At 30.5% G+C, this 16,909-nt stretch overlaps 1 protein-coding gene across 4 annotated transcripts in view; it reads left to right on the top strand.

Annotated features, from left to right (window-relative positions):
• The window catches only part of spz3 (Spaetzle domain-containing protein 3), a 54,392-nt gene that overhangs the window by 34,075 nt on the left and 3,408 nt on the right, over window positions 1-16,909 (top strand). For all 4 annotated transcript variants that reach the window (XM_031974574.2, XM_031974573.2, XM_031974572.2 and 1 more), the window contains exons 6-8: window positions 14,795-14,919; window positions 15,599-15,895; window positions 16,344-16,469. In XM_031974574.2, coding sequence (XP_031830434.1) covers window positions 14,795-14,919; window positions 15,599-15,895; window positions 16,344-16,469 — 548 coding nt within the window. The remainder of the gene's footprint in view (window positions 1-14,794; window positions 14,920-15,598; window positions 15,896-16,343; window positions 16,470-16,909) is intronic.

Consider the following 16,909-nt stretch of genomic DNA (forward strand, 5'->3'; position numbering starts at 1 on the left):
TGATAAATCTTTACAATTACTGACGTGGTATTTCTCCGCTTTTAGCGAGTCTTGAACTGAATGCATCGAAAATTATTACATTTCCTGTTGATAGTTATAATTTATAATAATCACCGCTTCACGCGATAAATTCTTATAAATTATTCAGTTTAACCTTTTCATTCGATCATCATTAATATTAGCTGATTATTACTAATATAAATTAATTACTCATTTGAACCGCAACATAGACATTAGCAAAATTCACAATATACATAGGATTCCAAACTTTTAATCAGTATTTGCATATTATAGAATTAATTTGATGACCTTTCATTTAATCAATGACGAATCCATTTTATATTTATATATTACTGCACTCTTTCAGGATTTTTCTTTCTTGTTTCAAAGATATTACATAATTATAAAAAATAATCAATATTTCGGGGATTAAAAGACTTATGATTTTTTTACTGAATCTACAGTAAATATATTGTAAAAAATCGTGGAATTAATTTTTACATCCAACATACGTTTCCCTTCCTTTTTAATTTCATTAATTTTAATTTAGTTTTAATATAACAGAAGAAATGTCCATTTAATTAGTATCTACATTTCAATCATTATGTCACAAGTGAAATGTGTATTGCAACATCATTTCCCAGACCTCGTGCTACATTTTGGTATTCTATCCGCAGAATCGAAAATAGCGGATGCAAATATGTCGAAAGACCGCGTAGCTATCGAGTTCTGTTAACAGCGCAGACCGTTTAATCGGTTCAATGTCGGTCGAACCGAGCTTAGAATCTGTTTTGTGCGAATTATTGTTCCTTTCACCGTCCACTCTACACAGTTGTCTCTATCGGGATATCGGGGTTCCATAACTATCACTAGAACTATTTTCTGCATAATTAGATCAGTATCTTAAGAGAATATAACGGTTTGAATTTTCCAAATCGTCGATTTATTTTTACATATTTTCAGAGACTGGGATTTTAATACTAAAACTACCGAACAGTTCAATTGACTTTTTAAAATTCCTCTATAGAAACTTCAAGAGTACATCTATCGGGACTTCAATTGATTTTCAATTCAGTTTGCGTATTGATAAGTCAATTTCTTTAATAATTTGTCAGAGAAACGTTTGTTACCTTATTAATAATTGCAAAATAAAAAAATCAGGAATGGGTTATTTTGACACGTGTAATAATTTTAGTATTAAAATCATTATAAAACATATTCAATACAGAAATTGGAATAATGAACGAAATAATGGAACAGCATTTTCACCAGAACGATCCAACCAGCTCGGTGGTTTGATAATGCGTTTCACGTGTGTGAATGCTCTAACATAAAATCCAGATTCATAAATCCAATTAACTCGTTTAGAATCTCACTATCATTGTAGCACTGTTGAATATTTTTGTAGCATTCTTTTAGTCAGAAATCGCATGAAAAATGATCGATAAATATTATAAAATAATCTATAAATATTACCACTTAAGCATCTGGCAATTCGGGGTATTAAATACGTCAAACACCTCGCGTTTATGGAATTATTTAGTGAAAATTAATTCTTTTTCGGTCCGCTGAAAATAAATCGATTTAAGAAAGTGTATGTACAATTTTATAGTTATTACATTAATATTACTTTATTTCGTGGCAAGTAAATTAAGAAAACATATTCTTTTGAAATTGGCATAAATGTAAATCCATATCAACATCAGCATCTTCATCCGAATCACTGTATCAAGGAATTTGTATCAAGCGAAACCTCCTTGGTGCACCAAAACTGTCCTCCTCTTCGGCTATATCTTCATATTCACTAATGCTAACGTCAGTATCACCTGGGATGTCCGATAATGTTTCAAAATTGTCACAGAATGTGTCATTGTCTACATCCATTTGTATTACGTAATTTAACACTAAAACTACCGGACGGGTCAATTTGACACCTATTTTAAAATTTTTAGTTTGCAAGTATTTAAATTATAACAAGGCTTTTGCGAAAAATTATAAAATAAATTTGTGTATTTGTACAGATACAAAAATAAGAGTCTCATCAAGTCCCGAGAAATATATCGTTCTAATGTTTATAAAAACTTAGAAATAACTCACTCCAATTGCTCGGTAGTTGTAGCGTTAACCATTTCCTAACAAGTTCAGACTTCAATTGAAACACATCATAAAGTGAAAACATAAAAATAACATAAGTGTTGGATTTTGTAACTGTACATTGCTTTGTAATCTAGTGATTGACTTCACAGGAAAAAATACACACTGACGCGTACCCGGGTACTTAACTCATTTGCATCATTAGCGCATTTACGTGTAGATTTTTCCTGGTCTGTATCACCAAAACGATATGCGTACCATTTTTTGGAGCATTATAACTAGAGCGGATGCGAATAAGAACATGAACAGTTACACCATGTTCGTCATTAGCATAAAGATTTACTGGTCAATATTTTCCAATATTCATTAACACAAATTCATCAAAGAAAACTCGCAAACATTCAAAACAATTAGAATACGTGCATTAACTTTATCGCGCTAAACATAATTATGAACTCTTTGTTTACGCTACTTTGTTTTTAATTTTCTATACATTTTGAACCAATTTTATTTGAATACAATAAAAATCATTTTTGCTGCTAAGGACCAATTTTCTACTTTTCCGTATGATGCAGATGGGTTAAGTCTTAATTTTATTACAGAAATTAATAAAAAAAGGCCATAGGATTTGTTTTACATAAAATTTCACCACAAGGTTAAACTGATCCTTCAAATTGTGTTCGTAGTAAAAGGCGAAAACTGAGAAGAAATGAAACGCAGGCGAACACTGTCCTTCTTTAACAAGCAAATTTGCTGAATCAGTACGTCCCATTCGCAAAGAATTAAATAGGAATGATTGATCAGAGTGTTATTTGAACGTTTTCAAAGGAAAGAACAACGAAAATTTCAGCGTGGTTATTTTGGAAAATCACTCCTAAAATTAGCTTCAGATACGATTAGCAAGAATTATTAAAAAATGTGATTTATATCACATTATAGTATTCAATGATGGATACAAAAAGCCTATAGATATATTGAATATTATGAATATAAAAGTCTGTCCCAAAGCCTATAAAATACCTGAGGAGGCGGATGTTGACTGCGTTGCACAGGTTAACGTTCGACCGTAGCGGGCCACTGAAGAAGTCAAAATAAACGATTATCTATATAAGCTACTCCAGAAGCTATTTTACCTGCAGATAACTTGTTTTATGCGCTAGAAATTGTCGGTTAGGAATAAATAAAAATTCCTTTCTATTTAACAAAAAAGTAAATTAAAACTGAAAACTACATTTTTATTTTTTTTTTTAATTTCATTTAATTCCTTTGCCATTGATAGGAAAATTTGACATACTTTTTATCAATTAACTTCGAGAGGAGTTTCTTCACAATGATTAATTACATAATGGTTAAAAACTAAATGATTGATTTGATTATGTAATTCTGAAAATTAATTATTTATATTTATTTTCAGAATTAAATAATTTAATTATTTATATTTAACATAATTATCTGAATATAATCATCAGCTATTTCCTGCCCATCGTGAAGTCGTTTAAAATTTAAAGGACTCCATTAATGCACCTATAAACTTTAAAAAAACTTTTTAAATTCAAACTTTATATTTGACTATTTTATAATACTGTATTATTATAGATATAAAGTAAAATATGTTTATGAAATTATTATTGCATATTATTATTATTGTAAAAAATGATCCTATTTTCTTAGGATTTGAACAATTTATAACAATAATAATAATCCTATTATTACTCCATTCCATGTGTACAACAAAATGTATATTTTTAACAAATTTTTAAAGGTTCAATGATATGGAAACATAATAATGGAAAACAAAGGAACAATTAAAATAGTGTTTTTTTACTATTGATAGAAATGACCAAATTATTATCGAACATTTTTAAACGTTCAAAAACGAAAAGACAATTCAAAATTGTGAAAGCCCAAAGTCATATATTTTTGTAAGAAATATTTTATAGATATTTTTAATAGTTTATAAAATTGCCACTATTTCATTGCGCCAACTTTGATTGTCTTTTACATTTTAGTATTTTAACAAATTTTTTTAAAAATTATACATTTTCTTTTGTCCATTTAACTTCATATCAGTTCTTATATTGTCCGACAGTTTTTTAATTTTTGTCTTCCCTTTTGTTTATGTTTTCGCTAAGAAAAATTTACTGTTTAATTTGTTTACCTTTACTATATAACTGGTTATTCGATCAGTTATTATCAAGCTCATATACGGTGTATATAAAATGTCAGTAAATTTAATGTTAAATTATGAAGGATAGGATATATACGTTGTGTTGTTTTATGAGAAAATTATAATACAATCATTTTGAACAGTTTCAAACCTGGGAAAAGTACTTTACCCAAGCATTTTCAGTTCCAATCATTAGAATAGATTAGGATGGCCATTACTTTGAAAGCATCGTTACGTCCTCGATGAACGAATGAGACAGGTATAATCCTCGCGGTGTCGCAATCGAAAAGAAGTTCGTCAAGGAGAATGTATGGTGGACTTGAATTTCTCAATGAAAAGATTTCCTGATTTTCATTCGAAAGCTGTTATAATGGAAAGAAACACGGTGATTTACAGTATTTTAACATCTGCTAAGTTTTCAACATGTTCAAGCCATTGAATTAAACGGATAACCATTTGTTCTTATCTTGGTAAGCTGTTAATTCGTGAAATCTTAATCGCGTTAAGTAATTTCTTTCAGTTTATAAGCATTCTTACACAATCTACTGATGGTTCCAATGCCTTCACGTTTAGCCATTCGTTAAATATATGAGTGATTAAAGTTTTAAAATGCCTACTTTCTAACACACAATTAATGGATATAGAAATGCGAATAAAGTAATCTCATTTTGTGTTATATCAACAATTTCATCGTCGATGTAACTCGTGCTATAATGTTTATTTAGACACTGAGTATTTCTTATTAAGAATTTATACGAGATTTATGTGCTCATTTAAATGTCGTGTATAATATTTATAAGATTTATTTACAATTATTAGCAATAATTATTTTATTACGCTATAAATAAATTGTTTCACAAATTTTCACAAAAAAGAATGGAATATTAAGAATCATAATGGTATAAATCATATGATGCATATCTCTAAAAATTTATCTTCGATTTTGCACTATAATTTCGTACTCAAACTTTGTTTTCTATATTAAAAATATATAGTAGCAAACTGCGCAATAAAAATGTTTATAATGACAATAATAATAAGAAATCGGGACTATTAAAATATTATGATTACCTAAATTAAAACTATATATCTTTAATGAAAATCTCAAGAAGCGTAAAATTACTGCAAAAACTTAGAAGACTTTCTTTGACACAAAGTAACGAATAAAAGCATTCGTATAGTAAAACAATAATAAAGGTTCCACGTGACAACAATAAAATAGAAATGCCACTAAAATTCATTGATATAAACCTTTCATTGTATTTTAAGAATACACAAATGTCATTATTACAGAAAGAACTATAGTCTAATCGTCAGTTTGTATTTAGAACACTTAACATCGCATAAGAATACAATTATTATATAATAATCATTAAAATAATATTCATTTACAGATTATAAGTGTTTTTGTTTTTTAGATCTTTCGTAGAGTAGAGATAATAAATTATTATATCGTCGTTGTATATGGTAGAGACAAGAGTGACTATTAAATATTTTTTTTAATTTCTTGTAGTAGGTATGTATATTAACACATCACTTATTGTCTGTGAAATAAGCGGTCATAGGTCGAATACATAAGATCGACCACTTCAAGCTTGAATTTTTTGTTACAAGTGTAAAATAAAATTAAAACTTACAACATAATTTTTTTTTAGATTACTTGCGATTAGTAGACTGCTGATATTAATGTATTTATGGGAAATATGAAAGCGTTTAATTGCGCGCAGTACGAAAAATACATAAAATACTGAAAGTATAGTGTTCTTTATAATGTTTCCCATTACAGTCCTAAAAATTTGAATTTAGATAAAAATTCGCAGTCGAGTGATTTAAAATCAAGACTTGTTACAAAAATTAATGTAAAAAGTTATAAAATGTTTAAAACAACAAAACGTCAAACGTTTAAGGTATGGGGAGCCTAATTATTGACTACCAGTTAGCAAACACTGTCAATGTAAAGTCAGTATAAATATTAACCCTCTATCGTTACCGTATTTAAATGTTGGTGTGGTAATGAAATAAATAAGAAAATATAAATAATATAAATTAATAAACAATATTATTTATTGCATTTTACGACTTCCCACATAGCAACTTTATACATATACAGGTACAAAATCAAAAAAATATTCATTAACCCTCTATATGCCCCTGTGACTTTGAAGTCACATACCAATATATTGGCATCTTGTTGGTTTATTTCATTTTGCATAGAAAAATAGTGAATAAAATTAAGTAATTAATTAACTTAAACTATTATACACTGAGACGTGAAAATTCAACGTCACTGTAATTTTAAAATTACAAGGTATATTCATTTTAATACAATTATTCAAACTATTGAATACATTGTTAACCTGTATTTACAGGTTGATATTTGTTAATTTTATAGTACATACATTTTTGTTATAGTCACGAAAACACATTTGGTTTATAAAGAACTAAACTATAGAACATTTGAAATTAAGTTCTCGATCCGGAACAGAATGCAATAGAGTAATCTAAGTGTAATCCCTATGAAAATTGTAATAGATTATTTTCAGTTTCTTCAGACATTCAATATAGTATTCAAGTGAAACTATTTCTTTTCAATATCATTTGGAATAGTCAATGCTTTCAAGATATCAATAATTGCGGAACAAAAAAACCGAAACCAGTTGCTTTGACTGATACGGTAGTTTAGTGTTAATCATGTACCACTAAGCAATATGTAAATTTTTCATAATTGGAAGAACTAAATTCGGTCAGTATGTTTAACATGAATAAAACGAACAATGTACCTCATGAATAAATCGATTTACAACGGGAAATGTCGGTCTGCTTTGGTTAGAAGTCAGTAACGCATGAGTCTATCTTTGAATTCAATTCATGCTAAAGGTTATAATTGACTTGCGTAGATACGCAGCATGATTCATTTCTGGTGGTAAATGCATCGCGCTGATCATACTTCTCGCGTGTATACGAAGGCTCGCGTCTGGAGTCAATGACGCCTACCGATCGCTGAATGAAGACGCGAGTGTGGGATGATGGTCGTTGTCGGAGACGACTTCCGGTATAGATCGACAATTTCACAATTCCACGAGTATGAGCGACGTCAACTGCGGACAATACTTGCTGATTCAGCCGTGAGAATAAAGTTCAGTGAAAACTTGATAAATAACGTTATTCAAACTAATGATTTCTGACAACTTCGGAATTGATTTATTGAGTTATTGGACATTTAATGTTACGATAACGACACAAGTGTCCTGGGAAAAAATATTCCATGTGTAAACTGTAAGTATCACGGCTTGTTTCGATTTTCGTGTATAATTTCGTCGAAAGAATATAAGAAAAGTTCAACTCGATTATTGAGAGATTACTTTCCTTAACAATGAGTTTCATAAAAACTTATTTAGTGGAGATCAAAGAATTGTGTTACAATTTCCTACAGAAATTACATTAGAAACTGTAAACAACGTAATTTATAAGTCTCGACTGAAAATAATAGGTAAATTTCACAATATTTATAAAAAATAATGTTACAGAATAAAATATTCATTGTACGACAGAAACGAATATTATGTTTTACGTATATTACAATTTCAGTGTTATTTTTTTAGTATGAGATAGATAAATTTTCGGGCTACATTAATCAATATCTTCCATAACAATAATTTTAAAAATTTGTACGCTTTTGTTTTATTTGTTGCATCAATTCTAAAAGTTTTCATTATGTTTCCCTTATAACTAATTGTCCAATTAAATAATGTGTTTTAGTTTTACTTGATTGTTTAAAAGAAATTTTAAAACTACTTTACCATTACTGAAATTCGAACGGAATTAAAAGATTTTATAAAATCTATTTTTTTATCTGTTACTTTCATTGAAATTAATGTGTACTTTACTGTACAATTGTTTATTCAGTAGGCTACAAAATACATCAGATGAATTAAACAAAGTTTAGATAAACTGTGGGCAAACATTATGGACAGATATGTATGTGTAACTTCGCTGTAAGTGACTGTCACGTGGTTGTAGACGCGAGCGTGCACAAAATCTGTTAAGCTAATGAGTCCCGAGCTTCCGATGGCGAACGCTAATTAGAGGACTCTCGAGTAAACTGTAAATAACCAAACGTAAATCTGTTTTCCGTCAATATTCCCAGATGGTACTCTATACATCCAATTCCCTCCATTGAAATTTAATGATTTTAGTTTCTTTTCATTGTTATGAAATAAACTACTCTTTTCCCAGTTTAATACGGTCATTCTGGGTCGCCTATCACTAAAATTGAAATTATATCAAGACATAAGACCCTATTATCTGAAATAGAAATAATTCTTTCTAAACATTAAACAATCTAGTGATACAGCTTTATAGAGTTACAAAACTTTTGCATAGCAGTTGAGTTTTCCTTATTCGAGTACGAGAATATTATAAATAATATGTTTTTTAAGTATACGTGCCAATTTAATATTTAGAAAACAATTGTATGTAAAAAATAACAAATTTTATTTTTCAATTTTCGATTGAATAAGAAAGATTAATATATGAAATTAATAAAAACAATGGTAATACAACTTAGAACTTAGAAACGGTAATAAAATTCAGAACTGATGAATGTTAACTAATATTTTATTGCTTCAACATTCAATCGTGTGCAATGCGAAACATTTAATTCATTATGTTAATATTAGTAAACTTTTTGTCAAGATTGTAGTTCAGAGTATTTTTTAATCCAGTAAAACAATAAAGATTTACCCTAGATGAATAAAATAAATATACATTAATAAAAAGTCAATGAAACTCGACAATATTAATATTACAATAACATTTATAGAATTCTTCCCTAAGGCGTAAATTTGCTTGCAATATGTTTACCTAAATATTATTCCAAAAATTTATACGAATTTATGGGACGACTCGAGATAAGAATTTCTGAATATGTTTATTTCTTAGTTTTTTACACAACTTCTAAATTAGATTTTCTTAACTTCAACACATCGAGGTTGGTCTTCCTACAAAACGATTGTTTCCTCATTGCAAACGTCCTTGCGGTCAGTCGTAGGTGTATCGACTACGTTGCTGAAGCTCGCGATGTACATAGTGTTTCATAATATGTGGAACATTGCGAATTTCCAATTCTAGGAACTAAGCTAATAAAAAAATTCCTACACATTGCTAAGTAGAAGAAAACTGAAAGGTTAATTCATCGTGACAATGCAACATAAATAGCTATGTATAAAATATATATTCATGTATATTAATTTAAGAAATCATTGGTCGTTCCAAAATAATAAAAAAAATTTGTTTAAAAATTTGAACACTACTTTTCTTATAGACACTTGCTGCTGTCTTCATCTCTAACAGACTTTCAGAAACTCTATTTTCCGTGATTCGTTCTATACTTTAAAAATTAAAAAATACAGGGTATCATGTAATTGGTGATATAACCGAGTAAGAGTTGGTTCTATGTCAAAAAATAAGTCGAAAATATACAATGAAATTCTTTCATATGATACTTTGTTTTCGAAAAAATAGACTGTGAATATTCGCTAAGTAATACTTAAATACAAGGAACTAGATAATAGCGACATACGACTAAAACAACACATGTGGGAATTTCCTTAAATGAAAAATCAGACTGAATTTCAAAACAGGCCGCTAGCTCTCCTTGTGACACTATAGACATACCTGCATATCGCAAAAAAGTGCTGACATCAATTAACAAAAGCATAAATAAACATTGGAACATAGCTTGGAAGAACTCACGCCCTACATATAATCATCGCACCAGAAATGATATTTATGAATGAAGCTTGGCCTTTTCGTCCGACAGAAGACTTCAAATAATACTAACAAGACTAAGAATTGGACATACGAATTTGAAAGAAGAAAATATCGTCAAGTAAAAGAAGATCCTAAAGAAATAAACCGAACAGTTCACTCATGCTCTAGTCTTTTGAAATTTCTAAAAGAAATCAAAATAGTACACTTAATTTAGTCAGCCGTCCATAACTAAAGAATACACAATACAGTTATGTACATAGATGATCATCTGCATAATTTAAAGTAGTTGTCAATGACCCAATGTGGTTGACGTAACTTAAAATACACTACAAAAACATACATACACAACTTACTGCCACGAAGGCCAACGCACAACTCTCTCTAGGCAATCACTCTCTTTTCGACATTTGCATTAAAAAATCATTCTCTTCTCCACAATCATTCTTACTCGCACTGTCCACAAACCCTTAAACATACCCCTTCAAAGCCAAACTGGAAACTTTGGGCCTGCGACGTTGTGCAGACCACTTTCTCTCGATCATTAGGCTTTCCTCTTTTATTATCCTTCGCTCACACTCACTCTTGAAAAATCCTAGATAAGAGGCGTTTATTTTTTCAAAAAATGTTCTCCCGCCTTACAATAATCGACCAAGGGTGGATACAGTAGTACGCCAATTCAGCGAGAGTGGACGTCGTTAAAATAATATTAAATAAATACAGTTCAATATATAGCAATCTATACACATACATCGATGATTAAATATGTAAATATATACACATAGATAAAAATGAAAAAGTATTATATGAAATAGCAACTGTATGTATTAAAGTAACAGAGTAAAAGCATAACACGTAAAATAAAGTAAAATATCTAATTAAATAACATAAAATAACTAAGTAGATAAATAACATTAATAAAACATCACAAAAAAGAATGTAACAAAGTAAAAATCAGAAGACTAAGAGTACGTAGATTAAAATAGGTAAAATCGTTGTTCTCAATTAGTATTAGATGTGGCTAACGATCTGGTTACAAGTAACCAATCAAAACTACAAAACTGTAAGCCAGGAAAATACCTCTTGAGCATGTGCCCTTTCGTCAGACATCAAGTCATCTCCCAACTGTAGATCATTGTCTCGATTGAAGTTTATGTTGATAAAGTCTCTCAGCGCCACGAAAATGTTTATCTTACTGATTATCCTACAGTAAGCCTTTCGAGTTTTAGCCGACTATCCGCAAACTAAAAGTGGAAAAGGGCAAGGGCAATTGGCGCACACTCTACCATACGCCTTTCACGTTAGCTCCATCGACTGCCAAGCTGAAAGTGCACAGGAGCAAGGGAACTCGTCCATTCACGATGCTCGGCTTTCGACGCATGGTCATTATTGGCGTTCGGCAATAACAAAAGACGGAAGCGTAACCGAATGCTACGAAGTGAGACGTAACGATAGATAACAAAATTCTCTATAGCTTCGTCTCACTTCGTTGTATTCGGGCACGCTTCCATCTTTCGTTATTGCCGCGCGCCAATAACGACCATGCGTCGAAAGCCGAGCGTTGTGAGTGGAAGAGTCCCCTTGCCCCTGTGCACTTTTAGCTTGGTGGTCGATGGAGATAATGTCAGAGGCGCACAGTACTTATTATAGCGTTTCATACATTAAAACAACAGAATACGTTAGAAAACGTTCATAGAGATTTAATTAAAAGAGCAGAATTATGTATTCGACAGAATGGCCAACATTTTCAACAATTTCTGTAATAACAAAGTTCATGGTTACTTTAACATCCTGTTTAATAAGGTATTTTTAACTCTCAAGTACAGCAAACATTTTCGTGACGTTGGTAATTAGTTTTTATCAACAAACACTTTAATCGAGACAATGATCTACATTGAAATCCAATAACGAAACATGGTCAAGTGCACGCGTACCTAGTGAATATTCAAAGTTGATTTTCTCGAAAACAAAGTCTCATATAAAACAATTTTATTCCTAACTTTGCATTATTTTTTGACATCGAATTATCCCCTACCAGATTGTAATACTAGTTACTGTATATGAAATTTCATCACTGTCTCTACATTTTTATCGAATTCACACGATAAGTGCCATGTCAGTCATTGATGACCGACGCTTCTGAATTACTTGAAAACAATCGTAGCATACAGTATAACCGATGTCGAATGATAATGTTTAATAACGTAACTAAGCTGATAATAGTGTAATGCGAATACTTTTTTTGTGGTTGAACATCACATCAACAACGAAGGTTATTAGCGACTTATTTGATCGTTCAGTTAATAAATATAATTGTTCATTGGTTGCCGTTTAATAAGTGGGTGGTAGAATGAGAGATTGTCTGTGTAGTTGAATCCGTATTTTTATAGATTATCGAGAATTCCGTGTAGCTTGTAGTAGATTATTAGGGTGTCCTGGTACGTACATAGTTGATAAAGCTGCTTTGGTGATATTATCCGTTATATTTAATTCCTTCATTGATGGGAGATATTTCGGGCATTCGAGGGTTACGTGATTTACGGTTACTGATGTATTACATATTTCGCATAAAATTGGTTGGCTGTTGTTCAGAATGTGCGAGTGTGTGAGTTTAATGTATCCAGTTCGGATTCGTTTTATTACCACTTGTTGTTTTCTGTTAATGCAATGATTGTAGTGCTAAGTAATTAATAATTATTCCTGCTTTTCTTTGCTACAAAAGAATAACTCTACGGAAAAATGGTCACGATTACGCTTAACGCGTTAACCGCTTTAACTAATAAAGGATTCGCGTAGGATCATTTTTGATCGACTCAGTCTGTAAAATCGACCCTTCAAAAAACTCCCATGTATTATGGATCAAGCTGTACGGGTGTTGTATTCTTATCGCACTTTTTCCTAGACAGCATCTAGAACGAGGACGCGTAGGCCACATTTACCTTTGTAATTTGTGAAATACATACGCACGGGCCTCGTATCGTTCGGCCGTTGCGTAGGTGCGAACGAACGCTGTCTCGTTGTATAGCTGATACCGAGTCATCGATAGGTCGTACACGTTGCACGCGTGCACGGCCATTCTTTGCCGTTTGTTCCTCCGTCTCGCGTGTTCAATGCAAATATAATATTCGAAACAGTCACGTACACCTTCGCGAGGCGTGGTTGCTCGATATCGATCGTTCATCCACGCTCGGAATCGTTTTATCAAGGATCCTTTCCTGTCTGACTCGTATTTCCACAGACTTGTAATTTCCCGCCAAGATATCGCGACTCTGTTCTTGGTTTTATCTCTCAAGGATTTTTCTACTGTGCACAGTGCACGATGCTCAATCTTATCTTGGATTCTTATTTTGGTCTTATGGTAATTTCGAGCAGTTTGCATAGTTTATATACAAACCTTTCGAGCGGGCAAATTTAATCATGGTTTGTGTGCTCGATCAAACTCATTTAATCGTTCGAGACCACTTTTTGAGTGTTGTGCATATTACCGTTCATAATTGGTTGAACGACTGACATTTCTTACATTATGCGACCTTTGGGAGATATGTATATAGGGAAATGTCTCATATTGTTGTTATCGTGAATGAGCGTTTATTAGGATAGTTAACGTGGTAGAATTGTTGTATCTGTGCATATTTTAAATATCAGCTGGCGGGTTATAATTATGTTGAAGATTTATGGAATGAGTTGGATAGTTAAAATGTGAAGAATCTAATGAAAATAATTTTAATTTTAATTTTGTATTAATGAATATTAGGTATATGATACTCACAGTAATATTCTTCACAAATACATGTACAATATAAGTGTAGAGATTATATTCTATAGTATGCTAATCAATTTCAATAGAAATTCGAGATATTACATTCTGAGAAGGGTACTACAGAATAATTTTTCTTTGTTAATTTTTCTTATCAGATGTTAATTCATTTTCATTTACATCTATGCAGTTACATTTGTATAATTAAATAAATAGTAAACTATTATTATATTTTAACTAATTACATTAGCGTGAACTTGTGCAACTTTATAAACCATTTTCAGTCCTTTGACTATGATTGATGACTGACAACAAAAATTATAATAGGTCAAATCATATAAGATGCATAAATATATAATAAAACATTAGATTTATGTTTCAATTTGTTCCTTGTAATTGTCCTTATACTTTTCCTTTCGTAACATAGAACAATCAATATAAGAAAACATAAATGTCTAAAAATAAATGTTATCTCCTACTAGTTCAGATACTAGAGATTTCACTGCAGTTTGTATTTTACTACAAAGGGCATTTAATTTTAGTAAATTATAGCAAAACTCTGAAATTAAATTATGTGCGAGTAAGGGTTCCCATCAAAATTCCATCTCATGATGGTCATAAACTGTTTATGTTCCTACACTGTACTCAGCTTAACTTTATACTAGAAACTTAATAAATATCTGCAGCTAGCTCATTAATTTTTTCTTTCAATCATTTCGCATACATACAGATTTCTTCATGCACTGTTGAAACCTTTAACTCTTGGTAAATTTCATTATTTCTGACGTATCATGAAAGTACTACGGGATGATTGTTTGAAATTATTGAATTCTTGCAATATATATAAAATTCTACAAAATTTTCCATATTTTTATAAATGTCAACAAGTTATCATAAATATTTGCAAAAATAATTTTCAACTACTAAATACAAAATAATATTTTATAATGTAAAAAAATTGAAGTATTTTAATAGTAAAATTGAAATATGCTATCTCTGCGTTACAGATACTTTGGACTGCACTTTCAGTCGCTTTAGGTGTCGAATTAAGGGGCGACTTAATACGTGGCGTGCCATGTATTAAAAAATTTCATCAACTCTTCTGTCCAACTGCCGGAAACGCATATCCAATGTAATTATTGTAATATATACATATATTATAATTTAACATACAATTTATGCAATTTTACTCTAATCTATGTTAACCCCTTGCCTTACAATAACGTGTCCATCCTGATGACAATTTTTAATTACACTCGACGGATCTAACTGAAATTTATTTATTTCTAACATAAATTAAATGCTACTTGTCTATTATTAATCTATAATATTCGTAGAAAATGTAAACACAGAATAAGTATAAAATTCTTTTTTTCTACCAAAATTATTAACGATGAAGTAGTTTTATCAAGTACAGTTGAAAAATAAATTATAGGGCAAGAGGTTAACGCGCCTATATTATATATACTCATTGACAGACCATTTCATGCGGTAACAAAAGAAATATATAAAAATAATATACAAGAATAAGTATGATACAATTACATTTACCTATAGAAAATAATAATTAACACCCGTTGTTCGATACTAAGTTAATATTATTCCTTTTAATTCATGTTTAACATCTTACTTTTCATATATGTTGTGATTTAATTAATATATTAATCGATTTTTCATTGTTGGTTGCATCGCGCAGAAAACATGTCTTACAGATGAACACGATGGACGATTTTCAGTATGATTGTGTAAACAACGATTGAGACATAATAAAATCGGTATATTAAAAGCAAAATATAATAAAATGTTTTTAGAGAGCGGATAGAACGTTTTATTGACGAAAATAAAGCGTTAATGAGGAGAATGTACGGCGATTTTGAAATGAGTTCGGGATACGGTGCGGCTACGAAGGAACCGGGCCATCGGACACGTAGAAGAAGAAAAAGCAGAGAAGCTAGAAAACACGACCTCCCAGATGGTGGACCTAGTTTTCGAGACTCATTAGATCCGGATATCGAGACGAATGGTGGTGACTCATTCTTCGCTCATATCAGAAAAACCAGAAATCCCAGGCAATCACCTGGGAAGAATCAAAACAATGAGAGTGGAAGGTACGGAAATTTTAAAATCATAAATACTTCAGGGCATTATTCTTATTATTGTAAAAACTGCAGAATGTTCGTAATTATGTTATAAAAAAATGTCTAAGAAATTATTATCTATTTCAGTGAATTCAACATTTTTAATTCATACAGTGGCAATAATAAAAAATATTGTCAAAATATTAATTTTTGTGTAGATTTCAAAATTTTTTATGATATCAAAATGAATCATTTTGTATTGAGCTTTTGTGCCTTTTGTATGAACAGAAAATAAACCATTGTTCTTCATTATACAGATTTGTTTAATATTTATTTAGTCAGATTAGATTGCATTGCGTAACGTGGAATTTGTAAATATCCGAAATATTTGTAATATCTATAATAATCTATAACAATCTGTAATAATTTGTAACAATTTGTAACTATTTGTAATATTTGCAATATTTATATTTTTCAGAGTCGACGCATGCGAATCTAAAGTCGAAATTGTAACGCCATATTGGGCTAGTAACAGTGCTGGAAAAATTCGTGCTATCGTAAATACACAACACTTCGAACAGGCAATTCATCAAGAAGTTTGCTCGTAAGTATACGTTTGAAGTACACGGGTAAAGAATATTTTGTCGCTGTAAATTTTAACCTGTTATTTATTTGTGGCGTCGACATCCTTGTGACATTAATGCATGTACGAATATGTTTAGTAAACGATCTTATTTTACCTTCAAAGTCATAAAAATTGCAAGATATTGATATTGTTTTTGAAACATACTTTGGATATAACAATTAATATTTTCGGTAAAAATTATACACCTGTATATTATCTACCCTTTGCCATTTACCTCATTGTTTATGTATTTTTCGAATCCTTTTCAAATCAATGTTGTTCATCTCAAAAACATTCAATACATATTATTATAAAATTAAATTTTATTGAGTTTTCACATTCAATTGTCTATTGGCATATAATGGAATTTCGATATTCCTTACATTATGTCTGCATTATTTTAACAATCGATGAGAAAT

The sequence above is a fragment of the Nomia melanderi genome, chromosome 12 (assembly GCF_051020985.1).
Source record: "Nomia melanderi isolate GNS246 chromosome 12, iyNomMela1, whole genome shotgun sequence".
NCBI classification, from domain to species: Eukaryota; Metazoa; Arthropoda; class Insecta; order Hymenoptera; family Halictidae; genus Nomia; species Nomia melanderi.